This window comes from Bison bison, unplaced genomic scaffold (assembly GCF_000754665.1).
Source record: "Bison bison bison isolate TAMUID 2011002044 unplaced genomic scaffold, Bison_UMD1.0 scf7180017864143, whole genome shotgun sequence".
NCBI classification, from domain to species: domain Eukaryota; kingdom Metazoa; phylum Chordata; class Mammalia; order Artiodactyla; family Bovidae; genus Bison; species Bison bison.
In genome coordinates, this window is record NW_011494715.1 from 3,980,183 (window position 1) to 4,000,319 (window position 20,137).

A 20,137-nucleotide genomic window follows, 5' to 3' on the forward strand; every position below is an offset into this window, starting at 1 on the left:
TAGAAATTGTCAAACTGTTACAATATTTATATTCTACCTCTTTCACTGACTGGAAATGTGCAATTCAGCTTTACATAGTCCTCAGTGAGACAACCAAATAATTTTGCTTTAATATGAATGTGCTGAATAATTTTAAGCAAAGTATTCTTTAATTAAGGTATTTTGATAATATACCTTATCAAAGGTATATCAAAGGTATATTCTCCAGAGGAGAAGGACTGGAAATATTGATTCATCTTTCATTAGAGCCTTAATGTCTCACCAGTGACACTTAATGTCTTAAGTGTGGACAGGGAGGGAGGCGGCCTGTGAGAATGGGTGGTCCCTGAGCACAGTTGTGGGGTTGTGGCAGTTTTGTTTTTATAATTTTTGTTGGAGTATAGTTGATTCACAATGTTGTGTTAATTTCAGGTATAGAGCAAAATGAATCAGTTATACATACATACATATATATATATATTCACTCTTTTTAAGGTTCTTTTCCCATATAGGTCATTACAGAGTACTGAGTAGGGTTCCCTGTGCTGTATTATAGGTCCTTATTAGTTCCTACTTTGGAGAAGGCAATGGCACCCCACTCCAGTACTCTTGCCTGGAAAATCCCATGGATGGAGGATCCTGGCAGGCTGCAGTCCATGGGGTTGCTAGGAGTCGGACACGACTGAGCGACTTCACTTTCACTTTTCACTTTCATGCATTGGAGAAGGAAATGGCAACCCACTCCAGTGTTCTTGCCTGGAGAATCCCAGGGACAGGGGAGCCTGGTGGGCTGCCGTCCATGGGGTCGCACAGAGTCGGACACGACTGAAGTGACTTAGCAGCAGCCGCCGCAGCAGTTCCTACTTATATATAGTAGTGTGTATATGTCAATCCCAATCTCCCAATTTATCCCTCCTCCTCTTATCCCCCAGTGGGTTTTCTTATACCCCATAAATTACATGTTTACAGATATGCTTTCAAACATACCCAATGTTACTTTTTCAGGAAATGTTTAACTATGGTCTTGTTTCTAGTCCCCTGATTGAAGCCACAGCCTTGGAAGTCAGGAAGCTGCAGCCAGGCTCACGCCATTTCTCACAGGTGAGGAAGCGGAGACTCAAGACAGGAAGTGACTCGGCCAAGATCCACAACCTCAGGGAAAGTGACAGCCAGAATTCATTTCTCCTCCAGGTGCAAAGCTTTTCCCCCAAATCAGACGCCCCTCAAAAATCAGATTTTCACATTTTGTACTTATTTGGAAGACTTGTGGATTTCCAGTGTGCCAGATAGGCTCATGTTCAAGTTCAAAAGTGTCACGAAGGAAAGACGGGAAACATTTAAAGTGTCACTGCCTATTGGCTAGGCAATCGGTCTCCTTTAGGTCCTTGGATTATGAATCCTGCAGACCTAGCACTGTCGGCAGGCTTCAGTGCACTAGGGGTCAGGGGAGGGGGCACAGCATAGACCCCCCTCCCCGAAATGGGCGAGTGAGTATCTCTGAACAGCAAGTGAATGCCCCTGTAGAGTGATGATGGGAACACAGGCCTCCTGCCCTTTCCGTCTTCCATTTGCATTTAAGTGTTTGTTTGTTGCTTAATCACTAAGTCACGTCCAACTCTTACAACCTGCCAGGCTCCTCTGTCCATGGCATTTCCCAGGACAGAATTTCCCAGGAAGAATACCGGAGTAGGTGGCCATTTCCTTCTCCAGGGGGTTTTCCAGGGATTGACTCAGGGATCAAACCCACGTCTCCTGCATTGCAGGCAGCTTGTTTACTGCTGAGCTACCCGAGAAGCCCTTCAGAGGATTAGTGGAGCTCTTTCGAAAGCTCATCTAAGAGTGCATAGAAAGGCTGTTGTAAGGAAGTCCTCTTTAGAAAATCATGTTTGGAATTGGTCTAAATTTGGGGGCCCAGTGCTAGAAAAGAATAACCCATGGTCCTCTGAGATTCCCATCTCCAACAATTGAGTCCACCTGAAGGCATGGAGCCCCCAAACCTGTACATTTAGACAAGCTCCAGGAGAGTCTGACGTGGCAGGTAAGGGATCAAAGTCCCGGTCATCAACCCCCAGCTCACCAGTAGGAAGGCAATCAAAGTAAGAGATGCTCCTCTTGACCAGTTACTACTACTACTACTACTAAGTCACTTCAGTCGTGTCCGACTCTGTGTGACCCCATAGACGGCAGCCCACCAGGCCCCGCCATCCCTGGGATTCTCCAGGCAAGAACACTGGAGTGGGTTGCCATTTCCTCCTCCAATGCATGAAAGTGAAAAGTGAAAGTGAAGTCGCTCAGTCGTATCCGACGCTTAGCGACCCCCTTGACCAGTTAGATCATCTCTAATATTCTTAGTTTCCTACCACTATCGTATCTTCGAAGAGAAGGCGATGGCACCCCACTCCAGTACTCTCGCATGGAAAAATCCCATGGACGGAGTGCCTCGTGGGGTGCAGTCCATGGGGTCACTAAGAGTCAGACACGACTGAGCGACTTCACTTTCACTTTTCACTTTCATGCATTGGAGAAGGAAATGGCAACCCACTCCAGTGTTCTTGCCTGGAGAATCCCAGGGACAGGGGAGCCTGGTGGGCTACCTTCTATGGGGTTGCACAGAGTCGGACACGACTGAAGTGACCTAGCAGCAGTAGCAGCAGTGTATCTTCTTAGAAAAATAAATTGGAAGTGATCATTTTTGACAGGTTAAAATCTCTTGAACATTGTGAACATGGGATTAACACACAGACATTTTTTTAGACTCTGATGGGATGTAAAGAATTCTTTTAAATTTGGAGATTATCTTTGATGGTCTTTAAAAAGTAATCTTTGGTCTTAGTCAAGGGAATGATGGAGTCTTAGGAGTGATATTTAAATTAAGTTTAATTTAATACAAATGTCACATATCTTCCTGAAAGTGGTCACTTCATCTTAATTAAGGAAACGGAAATGATTGTGACTTAAGTCTTCATTCTGTGATTTGGACAAGTTTAGGCAAACAGCAAAGATTCAGAAGGGCTACCACCAAACCTACAGCATTGAGAAGACACTACAGCCAAGTCATTTCTCCATGTGGCAGTTCAATATGAGCTGCGAAAATTCAATCCAATTAGTCCTTCAGCCCCACGTCATCTAAATTCCTTGGGGTCTGGAACCTCAGGGTTGTTATAGCTTTCCCTGGACAGCCACCCAGGACTCATGAGCTCTTCCTCCGGCCCCTTCAGTTAGCCTGGGCAACTCTGCTCTCAGGACCGTGGAAGTTCAACATCGTTGTCACCAGCTCTGGGAGGTCAAAATCGTGCCTCCATCCCCAGTCCTTCCGAGCGTTGCTATCATCAAAGTTCATTGGCCAACTATCCGCTAGGATAAGACATAGAAAAGAAGCTTAAGTTATTCAGGCTGTAGGTGTGCAAAAAGGTCTAGAACACTTTACATAAAGGTCAACATCCCATGAGAGAAACGTTCTATTTGAAATCTCCCTTGAGCAGAGCAGAGCAGCCATTACAGGCACACACAGTCACCTTCTCAGACTAGAAGCCTGTATCTACTGCCAGGCACTGTGAGTTACCACCTGCTAGGAGAGTCCCCTGCAGGCTTGTAAGGTGGGACTGCCATGCTCAGATGGCATGGCACTCACACAGGGGCACAGTCACAGCCTCTGAGAACCCAGGGCTGCTCTCATACTATGTCTGTTTGTTTGATATTTAAACTGGCAAATGGTGAAATGCTGACAAGCGGTTTATTTGGACAGCTCGAGTCCACCCATTTTGGACATCATTTCCCAAAACTGTGCCACCTGCCAGCTCTGGTGCGATAGCAGCTCCTTCTTCGGAAGGTGTCGGGCCCCTGGAAAAGGCACTGCGCTCTCCTTCTCCTCCACGGTTTATGTCCTCAAGGACTCGTGTGGCGGACTGCAGCTTGACTTTGGTTCTGAGGGAGAGGCAGCGGTCTACCCACCTATGGCCTGTCGGACAGGATCCACACTGTAGGTGACCTGGAGCTCCGGGACATGCTTGAGCACCTCCTGGGCCAGCTCCTCGGGGGTGAAGCTCATGGCGCTGATGTTGTAGGTTCTCATGGACAGGGACTCTGCTGGGGCCTCCATGACCTCCAGGGTGGCCCGGAGGCAGTCGTCAATGTACATCATCGGGAGCCTCGTGTCGGGTTTCAGGTTGCACTCAAATCTGCCATTCTTGACAGCTTCATGGAAAATCTGGACCGCATAGTCTGAAAGAGAAGCTTGTCTGAGGGACATCTTATAACAAAAATTATGAGTGAGCCTCTCGAATTAAGGCAGTGGTTCTCAGATGTCTTAGTCTCAGAAACTCTTTGTGGGCTTAAAAATCACCAAGGACCCCAAAAAAGGTTTTATTAAGGTGAGTTATAGGAGCCTGGAGGGCTACAGTTCATGGGGTTGCAAAGAGTCAGACATGATGAGCAACTGAGCACATATACACACACAGCAACATCTACTGTATCAGAAATTAGTAACATCTACCATATCAGAAATTAACTGGGAACTTTTAAAAAATATTTTTATACTTAAAAATGATAATAAGCCCACACATTCATATGTATGATATTATATGTGAAAAAAAGAACATAGATTCCAAGTAAGAGAAAATTTAGTGAGAAGAATGGCATGTTTTTCATTTTGAAAATCTCTTTATTCCCTGGCTTAATTGGAAACAGTAAGAATCTCTGCTTCTGTGTTCAGTCCGCTATGCTACATACATCAGGCAGCCTGTGAGAAACTCCACGGTATACTTGAAAAGGACGTTGAAGAGGGCAAATAATATCTTAGTATTAATATGAAAATTGTTTTGACCTCCTGGATCCCTTGAGAAGGCCTGACTCAAGGATCCCCAGGGATTCCTCATGCCTTCCTGGAGAAGCACTACATTAGGCAATTTTTTTTTTAAGTAACTAAACCCAAAGGCTCTTTGAAAATCCCTTAAAAAAATGTCCTCAAATTTCAATTGAAGATATTCAAAGAAATGGAAAGAAAGCCCATGCTTTTGATTGAAAGAATTACAATAGTATTGTTAAAATGGCCATACTACCCAAAGCACTCTACAGATTTAATGTGATCCCTGTAAAATTACCTATGACATTTTTCACAGAACTAGAACAAATAATTCTAAAATTCATATGGAACCACAAGAGACCCAGAATTGCCAAAGCTATCCTGAGGAAAAAGAACAAAGCTAGAGTATAAGCCTCTCAGACTTCAGACAATAGTACAAAGCTATAGTAAAAATCCCTCGGATGTTGTCAAGTATCTTTTATGTTATATCTCAGAACCCCTCATAAGGGAAGGATCTCTATGTGAGAGTTACTGAACATAATGCACACTCAAGTCCAAAATGATAACAATGTGGAAAACTATATGGAGGTTCCTCAAAAAACTAAATATAGAACTACATATGAGCCTGCAATTCCACTCCTGGGTACATACTCAGAGAAAAATAAAACACTACTTTGAAAAGATACACTCAGTCCAACATTCACTACAGCCTTATTTACTATAACTAAGACATGGAAGCAATGGAAATGTCCATCAACAGATGAATGGATAAAGAGTTGGCTAATGTACACACTGGAATACTACTCACTCATAAAAAAGAATAAAATTTTGCAATTTACGACAACATGGATGAACTTGGAAGGTAATATGCTTAGTGAAATTAGTCCGTTTGATTCTGGCACTGTGGGTGGTAAATTCCATTGGATTTACAGCATTGGTTGAGCTTCCCTGAACAAATTTAAGTCAATAGGGTTCAATGAGCTTCTCAGATGCACTTTTCAGAAAGGATGCAAAGACTCCAGCCAGCATATGGCTGAAATGACAGAAGATCCATCCCCACTGCACCAGGCAAATAGAAAGCTAATTTTACATAAAAAAGAAATAAAAAACAACCCTACCAGTTGTTCCTCCTCCAGGCTGGGAGTCAGCAGAAATGATTCCAGGATATCTCAGGCATCGAAAGTCTAATCCATACCGGTAATAATAATACTACGAGAAAGAGAAAACTTAACTTTAAAAAGAATCTTTTAAATCAGGTAGAGCAATGCAAAGAATTAACAGCCTTTTCCTCAAACATCTCCCCGTACAGTCATCTTAAAATCCTCCTCGAGGAAATGAAGACCCTAGAATTGCCATTTTTCTTTAACAAATAACCCTGAAGTTTGTTATCATCAAATAATTGCCATTCTGGTGATAACATCGTCAGACAACACAGTAAATAATAGATCAGCTGACAGTGGGGAGTTTCTGCCTTTCTTTGGAAGGAAGACCCTGCTCATTGTGCTGAACAAATCTCCATGATCCTGACCTAGGAGGTAGTGTTGGGACAGCACAGGGAAAGATGGTCACTGTGATACGTCAGTTGAAGGGTCAGACACTGACTAAAATGCCCTTTTATGGACATTTTAGTCAAGTAGTTAGGACTCTGCACTTTCAATGCTGAGAACCCAGGTTCAATCCCTGGTTGGAAAACTAAAATCCCATAAGCATAAGCTACGAGTCATGACAAAAAAAAAAAAAAGATGTGCTATGCAGAGATACAGTATAAAGACAAAGTGTATTAAAGAAGAAAACCAAAAGGGCACTTGAAGTTATTTTAAAGTTAGCTCTTATAATAGTAATATCAGGAGCCTGAAAGAATAGTGCAGTACAAGCAAGATGGGCAGCAAATGAAGGAGGGGTGCCACTCGAGGGGCATGATTGAAGTGTTGAATGTTAGCACAGGGCTGAGGATTCTGTTGGAGCTATGCGTACAGGGCACCTGGCAAACACAATCAGTCCCCAAGCATTTCTGGGGGCAGGGATTGGAAGAGGGAAGAAGTCCTCTCCAAGGATGAATTAGCAGGTGTTTGAGACAAAAACAGAAAAGGAAACACTGAGTCACCGTGCCAAGTGATGCCTACCTCGCCCATAAGCTCAGCGTGGACCTTGGACACCCCATAGATGGTCCTGGGTCTCTGGATGCAGAGGTCAGGGGTTGGGTTCCGTGGAGAAGTAGGTCCAAACGCCCCGATGGTGCTTGGCACAAACAATCGCAGACCGTGCTCTGCAGCAACGTCCAGGACATTGTGCAGTCCTGAAACGAGCAGCCCTCGTAACCTGGGAAACCTCTTTCCAGGATTCCCCAGGAAGGGCAATCCGGCAAACAGGGCATCCGGGGCACGACTCAGAGACTCACCAGTGATGTTCACGGCTCTGGCCAGGGACACGTTTGCTTCTCCCACTGCGCTGAGCAGGGCGCTGTAATGGAACAGCCACGTGATGCGGTTGTTCACCACAATCTCCCGAAGATTCTTGTAATCCAGGATGTCGGAATAAATAAACGGGCCTGCAAGGAGCAGTGAATCAGGCAAGTGAAGGAGTTCAGGGCTTGAAAACTTCAACAGGTTTTCCCATTGATTTTGAATTCCATTGCTACCAACTTGGTAACAACTATTCAGACACAACTCAGCATTTTTCTTATGCAGAATACAAAGCCCAACCCCCAGGTGATTCCCTGGTAGCTCAAATGGTAAAGAATCTGCCTGTAATGCAAGGGACCTAGGTTGGATCCCTGGGTCGGGAAGAGTCCCTGGAGAAGGGAATGGCTACCCACTCCAGTATTCTTGCCTGGAGAATCCCATGCACAGAGGAGCCTGGCGGGCTACAGTCCATGGGTCACAGAGTCGGACATGACTGAGCTACTAACACATACACTCCGTGGTTAACAATACTTTAAGTCTTACACAGGACTTATACCTGCTGAGTGCTATTCTAAGGGCTTCCTGTACAGGAAATACCCTACATAGGAACAAGTTCATCCTGAGAGCACGTGCATAAGTCCATTTGTTCATGTGTATCCAACTCTTTGCAACCCCACGGACTGTAGCCCACCAGACTTCTCAGTCCATGGAATTCTCCAGGGAAGAATACTGGAGTGGATTGCCATTCCCTTCTCCAGAGGAACTTCCAAACCCAGGGATAAGTCCAACAAAGTTAGCCTAGGTACCCAACTAACACAATCGGCTATATAGTACTATACTGCAATAGGTTTACAGAATTTTTAATGCAAATCATACATACATAAAAACACAAACAAAAAATCAAACATTTTTAATCTGACAGTCTAGCACCTTGAACAGTACAATAGTACAGAACAACAGCTGGCATACAGAGGCTCGCATGCACGTTCACACCTTTGAAAGTTTGCAACTTGAAAGTAGGGGACTTACTGTATATTTAACTCTCAAACAAACTTTGAGGTGAGTATTTTGTTGAGGAGGAAACTGAGGCCAAGAGAGGTTAAGTAACTTGCCAGAATCAAACAGAATTAAGATTAAGAACTGGGATCAAAACCAGGCAGCTGGCTTGAGCCGATGCTGTTCACGCCACACTGCAGGCACCTGGTGATTTCACTCTGCTTAAATAAGCTGCATATTTTAAAGGAATAGATAACATGGGTTTACAAAAGCCAGAAACCCACCATGATATAAATAACCCACAAGTTGTGGGTTCAACACACTTGGTTAGGCTAGGGGTAGAGCCAGATTTCTGCAATGCCAATTTCCCCCACTCAGCACATTAATGCTCTTCCCCAAGGTGAACCACGAAAGACTGACATGGAACCAGGAGGGCCTAGGAGATGTCATAAAGATATTTTTGATGAGGAAGTGATCTAGGAAGCCAGCGCCATCTTCCCTGAAGTGTCTTGAGGGATCCACCCAGACATCTTGTGTTCAACCCAATGAAATGAGTTTTAATTTCTGACCTGACCTCTAGAACTTTAATTTCTTAAGTCACTATTTTATGTAGGTTCGAGCAACAATAAGAATGCAATGCACATATTTATCCAATAAAATATGTTCACGGGAACTTCAAAAAAATAAAAAGTACGTAAAAACATCTTTGAGGTGGTAAGCAGCTCGACTACAGGAGTCTGAGATCCGTGTGCGTGCACAGGTGTTTAAGAGCAAGTCCATGCTGAAATAGGAGGATTAATTTCTCCAAAACTTAAAGTTCCTTTTCCTCACTTCAGAACTTGATTTTTGTGTGCTTTCTGAGTTAAGTTCACTAAAAACTCTGAAAGGTAGAATCCAAATTTTTATTCCACAGATACGGCTGCAGATCATATCCAAAGATATTACTCCACAACTTCACATCAAGGGCTAATGAACTCCCCTGTCCTTGGATCACCTGAACAAGCAGTGACTACACCAATGACATTTTACAGAATGAATGAGGACAAAAACACGAAACGTCTTTTCCTTTTGTGGCCACACCCCCACAGTATGTGGGATCTTAGTTCCCTGACCAGGGATTGAACCCATGCTCCCTGCACTGGAAACATGGAGTCTTAACCACCTAATGACCGGGAAATCCAAATGCAGGAAACATTTTTAAGTAGCACAAGTGTGCCTCAAACACTCCTCCTCCTTTAATTCACAAGCCTGGTTATGAGTGATGATACGAATCCTACAAGCTGCCTCTCCGACTGCTCTGAGAGCCTCTTACCACTAAGAAAGACGTGTTCCGGGGGCTTCCGAATGTCAGATAGAATCACATTGTCCTTCCCAAATCGTTTCCTAAAGGGAAAATTAAACATACGAGACGGTACATTTGAGGACACACCAGGTCCTATGAAAACCATCCTGCCCAGAGAAACTGCCATGTACTGCCTGCCTCCAAATCCCACCTTTACACATGAGCCCTTCTTCCTCTCCATCCTCAACCAGCATCCCTGCGGTTCCAGCCGCACTTGGGGCTGCATCTCCTGCTTATGCCTTACCCCATCATTGTCTGTGCCTGTCACCAATGTCCTCCCAGGGCCCCGGAGTCCTTCCCTCTTCCCCCCTGTTCTTCTCTCTTTTCCTTTTATCCCACTTTCTCTAAATCCCACCTTGTTCCCTTTCAGTTTCTACATGTTCTTCTCTCAGTCCCCAAACATCAAAAAACTGACTGACCCATTTGGAGGCAGGTCTTACTTTGCCTAACCTAGAACAGGCAGAGGGCAAAGGACCAGGATGGGGGACACTGAGTCAAGGACCTGAGACAAAGTCTGTGATTCTAAGAGGCACAATGAAATGCATTCCAAACGGTCATTTAGATACAATATCGTAAAAGACTCAGGAGCAAGAGGGGAGAGGACAGATTTAGGGGTTAAACAGGAGCAAAGATAAGCTTCACATACCCCCAAACTCAGATTTTAAATTTCAACTTCGAGAGCTCTTACCTCAGAAAGCTAGCAAGACCCACTCCAAGCTGGCCAAGACCCCCTGGATAAAGAAGAAAAAAGTGAAACTTTAATTTAAATTGAACCAGTTCAATTATTCCCAGGATGTAGTAACAGAATAAAACTCCACTGGTAATCTTAGCTAATTAGGTGAAGCCCCAGGATGGCCTGATGGAACTGAATCACCTTCTCCGAGCTAGGTCAGAGATCAGATCAGATGAGTTTCAGAGACAGAACATTCTCCAGCAGAAGGGTGGCTAAGGGGAAGCCAGGGAACAGGAAGAGAACAGTCACAGGAGAGCAAGAACATCGCCCAGCCAGGAACTCACTAGCAGCTTTGGCTTTGTTATTTGACGGGCTATGAAGCTTATCTCCTATGGGTACCAGAACACTTAAAGTCACATGTAATTGTTTTTTTTTTTTTTAAAGAAACTTTTTATTTTGTATTGGGGTATAGCTGATTAGCAATGTTGTGATAGTTCCAGGTGAGCAGCAAGGGGACTCAGCCATACATATACATGTATCCATTCTCCCCCAAACTGCCCTCCCATCCAGGCTGCCACACAACATTGAGCAGAGTTCCCTGTGTCATACAGTAGGCCCTTGTTGGTTATCCATTTTAAATATAGCAGTGTGAACACGTTGATCCCAAACTGTCCCTTCCCCTCATCCTTCCCACCCTACCCTGATAACCATAAGTTTGTTATCTAAGTCTATGAGTCTGTTTCTGTTTAGTAAATAAGTTTATTTGCAGATACAATAGCTGGATATCAGCCTCTGGTGGGATTATCCAGAGCACCCTCCTCCATTAGACCTGCAGTGGAATAGGAATGGAGAAAGAAGGCAAAAACCAAAAAGTCACCCAAAAAAGAGTAGATAACTGGGTGGGTTAGGAGGTGCTAAGAACATTAAAAAAATGATTACGGCATCTTAATCTGAATGCTTACAAATGCCATTGCTGGACATGGGAGAGCTGGGGGTCTAGAACACATTTAGGGGAATACAACCCTAAATTCCATTTTGGGAGAAAGTAATCAGGCAGGACGATGCAGACTGTGGGATTTCCTGTAAATTCATGTAAACATGTGACTGAAACCAGCGCACTGACAGTAGCACCTGGAGGGTGCTTTGTTGGTGGCGGGAGGAGGGAATCAGAGACACGGACAAGATGCTGGGAGAGTCAGGGAGGGAAGTGCTAAGGGAGCAGACCTCACTTGAAACCCATTTACAGCAGAGGAAGAGGTGGTAGTGAGAGAAATATGCACACACTGAAGAATGTAAGATGGATAATGACGTGAAGTCAAGGCATGAAATTCTGGCAAATCGAAGACAATAAAAATGTGCTAATCAATCAGTGGTGGGCTTGGGTCAGCTGGAAGGACTTGTGGGCAGACGGTCAAATTTGCAGTGAGCAGATGCAGAACTGGACGTTGGGTGGACACGAGGTGAGAGGGGTTGGCGAGCCAGTCTGTGGACAATGAGACACACGCTCCATGAGGTCATGGCGAGAAGTTCCCTGAGCCCCCGGCAGGCCCTGCCTATCTGCTCTGTCTCCAAGACACAAATGTGCAGTAACTGCCTGGCCGGAGGAGCCTGGCCAAGGAAAGATGCGCCAGACTCCAGGGTCCACGTTTTGTCCACACACCTTGGATCTCGAGCAGGAAAGGGGAACCAAGTCCCAGAGTAGCTTTTTCATCCCCAGGTTCCCAGGTCCTTTCTTCAGATGACAAAAGATTTGGGCAGGGAAACCAAGCCCTGTCAACAGCGACAAAATAAGCACCAGGGATTTGCACAATTCAGGAGGAAGCCAAGAGTGGAAAGGGAGTTTCTGAAGAATACATGTTACCTGATGGTATGTTAGACATTCCAAAAATGAATATACAGCCACACAAAGAAAATAATGAAGCCACAAAGGCGGGAGAAAGAAAAAAAAAAAACCCAACCTGTAATTAAGACACGCTGCTGGTCTGCTTCTGAGAATGAAGTGGAGTGGAAGTTGGCATCCATTGGAATCTGCCGAGGAGAGGTCCCCAGAAACCGGCTGGGTAGGACAGGAGCCCGGCAGCCACAGGCTGGGCTCTGCAGCATCCAGCAGGCGACCCGCCGCAGCACCCGAACAACTGGCATGGTCTCTGTGGCACACCTATAACACAAAAGGAGCGGAGTTCAGAAAAGACACACGCATCCCAATGTTCATGCAGCACTATTTACAGTAACCAAGACATGGATGCAAGCCAAGTGCCCATCAACAGATGAATGGATAAAGAAGATGCGGTTCATATATATACAACGGAATATTACTCAGCCATAAAAAAGAATGAAGGGCTTCCTGGGTGGCGCTAGTAGTAAAGAAGCCACTTCCCAATGCAGGAGACTGAAGAGATGCAGGTTTGATCCCCGTATCAGGAAGATCCTCGGAGAAGGGCATGGCAACCCACTCCGGTATTCTTGCCTAGAGAATTGACAGAGGACAGAGGAGCCTGGTGGGCTACAGTCCATAGGGTCACACAGAATCGGAAACGACTGACGCGACTTAGCACTCAGAAAAGAATGAAACAATGCCATTTGCAGAAACATGGATGGACCTAGAGATTATCATACTATGTGAAGTCAGTCAAAAAAAGAAAGACAAATATTGTATGATATCATATGCAAATCTAAAATATGATACAAAAAAACATACCTACAAAACAAAGACAGATTCACAGATATAGAGAAAAGACTTCAAGTTGTCAAGGAAGAGCCGGTAGGGAAGGGAAGGAATGGGAGTTTGGGATTAGCATAGGAAAACATCTTATGGAAAAACCGGAATGAATTTTTTGGCCAACGTGATATTCTATATAGGACAGATAAACAACAAGCTCCTTCTGTATAGCAGGAACTATATTCAATATTTTGTGACAAACCATAATAAAAATGAATATATATATATATTACGTATGTATAACTGAGTCACTTGCTATATAGCAGAAATTAACACATTATAAATCAACTATACTTCAATAAAATTTTAATAAACAAACAAAAAAGCAGAGGTCAGCATGTAACTGCTTACCTTCCAGACCCCTCAAAACACAAACCATTTAACCACGACTAACACTAAGATCGCCAGCTCCCAAGCAAAGCCATGCCCTGGATTCATAAACCAAACTAAAGAGACTGCTGAGCGCAGGGACAGGGAGCCAATCTAGAGACGACCATGAGCCCAGTCCGGTGAAAAGGGATAAACGTTGCTCATGCAAAGTTCAGGCAAACAAAGGTTGGCTGAGATTTAGAACTGGAGCCACACAGTGCTGACGACAACGGGCTCTAAAGTCTCAGTGGAGGTTACTGTGTACAGAGCCGTCCATGCAAGGAACACCAAGTCACGGATCCAAGTGAAAGCCTCCAGTCTTCACAACCACTACCATCTGTCCACGTACCACTGAAGCGCAAATAGGTTCCGGGCTAAATAACACAGCACCCTATGAAACTAACTCAGACTTATCTTAAGGCTGATCCAGACTAGAAAAGCAGATCGTTAAGGTAAAAAGGCCCCCAGCAATACTGAGTAAGCCGTGACTAATTTCCATTTCACTGCCACCTCTTAAGAGAGGATAATTAGAAAGCCATTTTCTCCCCTCTTCCCAGATCATGTATATTTTACTGCAGTCCAGCTCTTCTTCCTCGCCAACTTTACCCAAGGTGAGCATGTCACAAGAGTAGATCAGAGTGCAGGGCTTACTCTGCTGGTTGGAACAGCAAGCTTCCTGCCCATCCTCCCCAAGGTCAGGTCTTTGCTCTCTGCACACTGCCCTGTGGCCTCCACCTCGGTCAGCTGTCAGATTTCCAACAGCACTGGTAGATGAAACTTCAGACACTGTATGTTAGTTTAGCAATGTGGACAATTCATGACTGAGTTGGTTCTTATTCTACAACTATTACTAGCTAACATTTAATGCTCAATACAGGCCACAGGCCCATGAATGCCCTCCTGTATTACAGCATTTAACCATCGCAACCACCACCTGTCTCAGGGAACCCAGTTCTTAACCATCAAGCAGCACTACGGTCCCTATTATGGGATGGCTTTGACTAACAATGCATATACATTAAAAACAAAACCCAAAAGCCCTCCACCCATCTACAGCATGTAGCTTTTCCAAGTCAAGATTATTATCTTGCCATTTCCAAGTTCAGTTGAATGCTTTTAAGGTAGCAGCTCTCACATTTTCTGGTCTCAGAACTCCTTTTGCTGTTGTTCAAGTTGCTAAGTTGTGTCCGACTTTCTGACCCACGCACTATAGCACATCAGGCTCCTCTGTCTAGTGTTAACATAAACGTATTTTATGAAAATATATTTTCCAAAACAAAAAGCATACTGCCACTGTTTTACATTTACTCATCTCTTTGATGTTTTCCTTAATAGAAAAACAACTGGATTTTTGCACCTGCTTCTAACTCAATCTGTGGCTTTGATTGAAGTAAATGAAGAAAATCCAGACTCACAAAGCAAAGCAGTGAGGAAAAGGGAGCAGTATCTTTAAAGCCTTCTCAGATAATTCTGGATACTCGCCTTTGATATCCAGAACTCAACACATGCTAGTTTCTTTAAAAGTTAGCTGCAACACAGAATCTGAAGACATTATCATGAAACTGTTGTACCTGTAACATTAGAACCCACTAGTATATCTAATGCTTCGAACAGGTGTTTTATTCCTGTATGATTTTACAATTCTATGCATTGGTCTTTTGGAAAATTTCGTTCAGTGAGTAATGCAGAGCTTCTAACTGCCAACACACTTGACAGTACCATTCCTCAAAGTTACACTAGTTAACCTCACTGATCTCATCAGAAAATTCCTAAGTACTGGGAAGCGGTCAGGTTCACAATGGTGGATACATGTTAACCTGCATCAGATACCATTGGTTGTTTCCTTGACAGGCTCACTAGGTTTATCTATTTTATAATAAGCATAGTTGGTCAGTCATTCTTTCAGGTAAAACTAGTACTCTATGAAAAAAAAAAAAAATGACCAGTGCAGCTCACAATTCAATCCAAAAAATGCTTAATCTCAAAACAACCATCATATTTTGATACACAACAAATACATCCATTTACCAATGATACACTAAAAAGATACATCTCAAGGCTCAAGGTTTAATAAAAATTAATCACTTTTTACTGTTTGATACTTTTGAACTGTGGTGTTGGAGAAGACTCTTGAGAGTCCCTCGGACTGCAAGGAGATCCAACCAGTCCATTCTGAAGGAGATCAGCCCTGGGATTTCTTTGGAAGGAACGATGCTAAAGCTGAAACTCCAGTCCTTTGGCCACCTCACGCGAAGAGTTGACTCATTGGAAAAGACTCTGATGCTGGGAGGGATTGGGGGCAGGAGGAGAAGGGGACGACAGAGGATGAGATGGCTGGATGGCATCACTGACTCGATGGACGTTGAGTCTGAGTGAACTCCGGGAGTTGGTGATGGACAGAGAGGCTTGGCGTGCTGCAATTCACAGGGTCGCAAAGAGTCGGACACGACTGAGCGACTGAACTAGACTGAACTGAAAGGGCATTCTTAAGTAAGGGGCTTCCCTGTGGCTCAGTGGTAAAGAATCTACCTGCCAACTCAGGAGACCTGGGTTGGATCCCTGGGTTGGGAAGATTCCCTGGAGAAGGAAATGACAACCCACTCCAGTATTCTTGCCTGAAAATCCCAAGGACAGAGGAGCCTGGTGGGCTACAGTCCACAGGATTGCAAAAGAGTCAGACACAAGTCAGGGACTAAACAACAAGAGTAACAACAGTCCTTAAGTTTTCTATTTTTTATTTTTTTATAGGAAAGCATATGGCAGTGAAGAATGCCGTGACTTCTAGTACCAAGTGGTGCCACTGCCTTGATTCCTGCAAAGGAACCAGTACTTTTAGCCACTGCGGCTGGTGCACTGTCAGTGAAAATTCAACAGTTGGTCCAGGATAAACCATGAAATTCAAAAAAATAATTCTATACCAAAGACTGGCACTATTTGTGTTTGCTGTCAAACCTTCACTAAAAAGCTAGTCTTTGATGATTGGTTTGGCATCGACAGTGCATGAAAACAAACAGAATGATCAGTCCAGCCATGACTACAGATTCTTCCACTTGCAAGATACACACTTCTGCTGTCAGTCTTCACGTCTGCAGCTAAGTCTTTGACAAGTTACTGTCACAGCAGCTGTGCTGAGTGTTTTCCATGCTTTTTCATCCAACCAAGGCTTTACTGTTTCTCCAGCCACTGCAACTTGATAACCTATCTTGTCATACTTCAATAGTTTTTTCTTTTCTAGTTTGGAAGGCTGTAACAAATAGCCTTGGCTTTTAAAGAGATCATCCTATCTACACTTCATTCATTTAGAATGGTTGGTCTCAGAATAATGGTATTGCCACCAAAATATTATTCAAAATGCTCTGTGGCGTCAGACACACAAGTTAAATTTCTAACATCTGTAAAACCTGAGGAAAGCGTTCATATTTTCATGTATTATTTAATTTTGTACATTTATCTGGAGAAAAATTCCTCTTTCCATGATTCAGAGGACTCTTGTGTCGTTTTTTTCAGGATTTATACACATAGATGCTAGAACTTTGAGTTGAAGAAAATCAAGTCCTCTAAGCCAATGATGTATCCTTAAATTAAAAAAAATAAATTACAATAAACTTTTTGTTATTTTTCCATATAGGCAAAGGCTCAACTTAGAATTTCAAAGCAATGACATATTGATTTTAAAAGAAAATGGGCTCCAAAGATAATAGCAGATATAACAGCATGTAACTAATAAAAATGCACAGAAGTGATAAGCACAAATGGAGTTTATCTCTGAAAATGAATATATTTATACTTTAAGCCTGCTATCCTTAGAAGATTCTAGAAACCCAGGAGTACACAAGCACACACCCCATTAGATCAGTGGAAAGCTCATTACAAGCCATGTGGCCTCTAGAAGATTCCACCACATATCTGAGAGAGAAACAATGAAAAAGGCAAAAAAATTTCTGAGTATTACTTTAAAAATAGCCTTGACTTCATGGACCTTACAAAGGTCTCAGGGAATCTCAGGGTTATCCCAGATTACACTTGAGAATAACTGTTCTAGAGTAAGACTTGCTTTGCCAAGCTAGTTGTCAAACTTAGAAATGGAAACCATCAAGGATGACTGGAGATCAGATAAAAGTCCACAGACTTTCTCCCCTATGTACTTTGCTTACTTTAGTTCCAAAGGATCAAAGAGAAACAGGCCAACAGACTTTCCTCCTTAAATAATCGAGTGTCTCCCTTGTGCAAGCCTTGCTGGGGTGGTTGTTATACAAACCTTCCCATCTCTAGGCATCTACCTTTCTGCCCCAACCATAGCAGAGCTCAGGAAAGCAGTGGCATCATGAAGGCAGTGACAGAGATGCAGACTCTGAGCCCAGCTGGCTGTGATTGTTGGGACACGGAGCAACTGGCGAGGAATGGAGAAGAATAACACGGACCTCTAATTTGGGCATGTGCTTCCTGGAGGAGCAGATCAGGTCAGAAGACAAACGAGCTTGGTTTTGGACATGTTGGTTTTACGTGCCAGGGGCCAGGAAGGCTGCCTCTCCCAGGGAGCTGTGAGTCCCGCTGAACAGTTCTCGACGCATGTGAGAATTCAAACACCACGTCAAACAGGCAGGCAGGAAAGGGAAGTATCAGGGGTTTGTCTACACCACAATAAACAGAATGTCCTCTGTTTTCAGAGAACATTACTTCCATTTCTTGGGGAAAAAAACTTTAATTCAATTGTGATTTCTCTGGAGACAGATAATCCTATTTCAAAAATATTAAAAGAAACTCTACTTTGGAATATTGAAAACCAAGAAAATAGACCTTTTTTTCTGAGGATGCATCATCAGTTTCCCTTAATCTTGTGATCTTCCCAAATCTCTAGCTCTCATCATTCTCAGCCACAGAGATAGTAAATAAAAATGTATTAGGTCATGTCTCTAGCACATTCAGTATGAAGCTACAAGTATCCAGCTCCCAACAGATGAATGGATAAAGAAAATGTGGTATATACATGTGATGGAATATTACTTAGCCTTGAAAAAGGAGTTCCTGTCAAATGCTACAACACGGATGAACCTGGAGAACATTATGCTGACTGAAATAAGCTGGCCACGAAAGGCCAAATACAGTATGACTCCATCCATATGAGTTACATGAGTTATCTAAAGCAGTCAAAAAGCATAGAAACAGGAAGTAGAAATTTAGTTGCCACGGGAGAAACGGAGAGGGGATAGGAGTGCTTAACTAACAGGCACAGCTTTCATTTCGCAGGATAAAAAAGTTTTAGAGATCCATTGCACAACACTGTGAATATACCTGACAGTATCGAATTGTACTCTTAAAAATGGTAAGAGGCTAAATTTAATGTTATGTGATTAAAAACCATAATTTACCAAATTTTTAAAAATCCAGGCCCAAGAAATGGTCACTGCATACATATATTACTGGGGAGCTAGAAACTTCACCCAGTGTAGATCAATGCTGCCCCAGAGAGCCATGAAACCCGCAGCCAGTTCAAACTCCCAAGCCCTTGGTCCCACCAATCCCCTTAAATGGTTCTTTGCCCTCTGCTTATAAACCTGCTGAAACCTAGCATTCTCATCCAGCCTTCAACCTTTCCTTCCAGTCTCAGGGCTCTCCAGAGTGTTTATACTGCCCCAAACCACATCCCTGCCCCTCGGAGCAGGCCTTCTTGATCCACACTCAGTGAAACTGCTTTCACCAAAGGTCAGTCATTGCCCAGTTGACAATTTCCTGGCCCCAGGACCCTCTCCCAGGGCTGATCATGCCCATCTTCATCTCCCCTGAGTTTTCCCACTTCTCACTCTGATTTAAGGATCAATAACGCTTATAACTGCTTATTTGCAAGGTAGTCTTGGCTTTATATCCTCCCGTTCATTAAATCATAAAAAATTCATATAAATAAATGTGTCCTTTTTTTTTTTTTTTTGGCTGCATCTTGGGGCATTCTGGATCTTAGTTCTCCCATCAAGGACTGAACCTGTGCCCTCGGCAGTGGAAACGGGGATGCTTAACAACCGGACCACCAGAGAAGTCCCCAAAGGTCTACTCTTCACAGTAATGATCCAACGGGAAAATGTGGCACCTCAACTACCGAGCACAGAGGAAGCATCTGCTCTCCTGAACTCTTATTTAAGCCTCACAGTAACTCTGAAGCTGGGATCTTTTCTCCATTTTGCAGACTGAATTGACCCGCCCAAGGTCAGGCACATAATTAATTACCAAAGGGAAAGGGGTTGCAAACCAGGTCCGTTGAGTTTCAAACCCTCCTGCCAGCACCCCCACTCTTCCCTGCCAAGAGAAAACATCGGGTACCTAAGAGAGGGGACAAGGAGGACGCATCCTCGTGGTGGCGAATGGGCCACCTTCCCCGCTGCCCCTCTCCCCTCCAGCTCGGCTCCTCCTCTTCGTGGCTCCCCAGAAGAAGAGTACCCACCAGCACCCGGGGTTCAAGGCCAAACACCGCCCTCCCTCCGGCGTGAGCCGGCGTACACTACCTCGCCAACCTCAAGTTTCCCCATCCTTAGAAATGGGACACCACATGCTGACAGGATTTAATAAAAGCAATTTATAAAAGCAGTTAGCGAACTGCTAAAGACTCCATCAACCATCTGGTAAAGTCTGGACTTAAAGCGGGGATGATCTGAAAGCCAGGAAGGGTCGGGGGAAAAAATCCTGGAGCTCTCAGCGTGAGCCATAGAGGGTCTCAGAGACAGGCTTGGCCCTGCGGAGCGGGCGCCCCGCACCTTCCCCCCAGTGCACACTGGCCTAGGAGAGGGAACCCCAAAAGACGTGGAGACAAGGGCCGCTCGTGGATCTCCAGCCTTAGCCTCCCACTTTCCTATGGAAAAGTTGTGGG

The 20,137-nt window shown here is 44.0% G+C and overlaps 1 protein-coding gene across 2 annotated transcripts in view; it reads right to left on the reverse strand.

Moving 5' to 3' along the window:
* Positions 1-2,838: 2,838 nt before the first annotated feature.
* Positions 2,839-20,137, reverse strand: part of LOC104988818 (L-threonine 3-dehydrogenase, mitochondrial) — a 17,996-nt gene continuing 697 nt past the window's right edge. The window contains exons 1-9 of one of the 2 annotated variants that reach the window (XM_010840276.1): positions 13,264-14,260; positions 12,152-12,351; positions 10,209-10,251; positions 9,491-9,561; positions 7,179-7,328; positions 6,904-7,076; positions 5,899-5,989; positions 3,931-4,200; positions 2,839-3,333 (exon numbers count right to left, since the gene is read on the reverse strand). In XM_010840276.1, coding sequence (XP_010838578.1) covers positions 3,194-3,333; positions 3,931-4,200; positions 5,899-5,989; positions 6,904-7,076; positions 7,179-7,328; positions 9,491-9,561; positions 10,209-10,251; positions 12,152-12,335 — 1,122 coding nt within the window. In that variant the 5' untranslated portion in view covers positions 12,336-12,351; positions 13,264-14,260 and the 3' untranslated portion in view covers positions 2,839-3,193. Of the gene's footprint in view, positions 3,334-3,930; positions 4,201-5,898; positions 5,990-6,903; positions 7,077-7,178; positions 7,329-9,490; positions 9,562-10,208; positions 10,252-12,151; positions 12,352-13,263; positions 14,261-20,137 lie in introns of those variants that run through there. The other variant, XM_010840275.1, reaches the window with a different exon arrangement.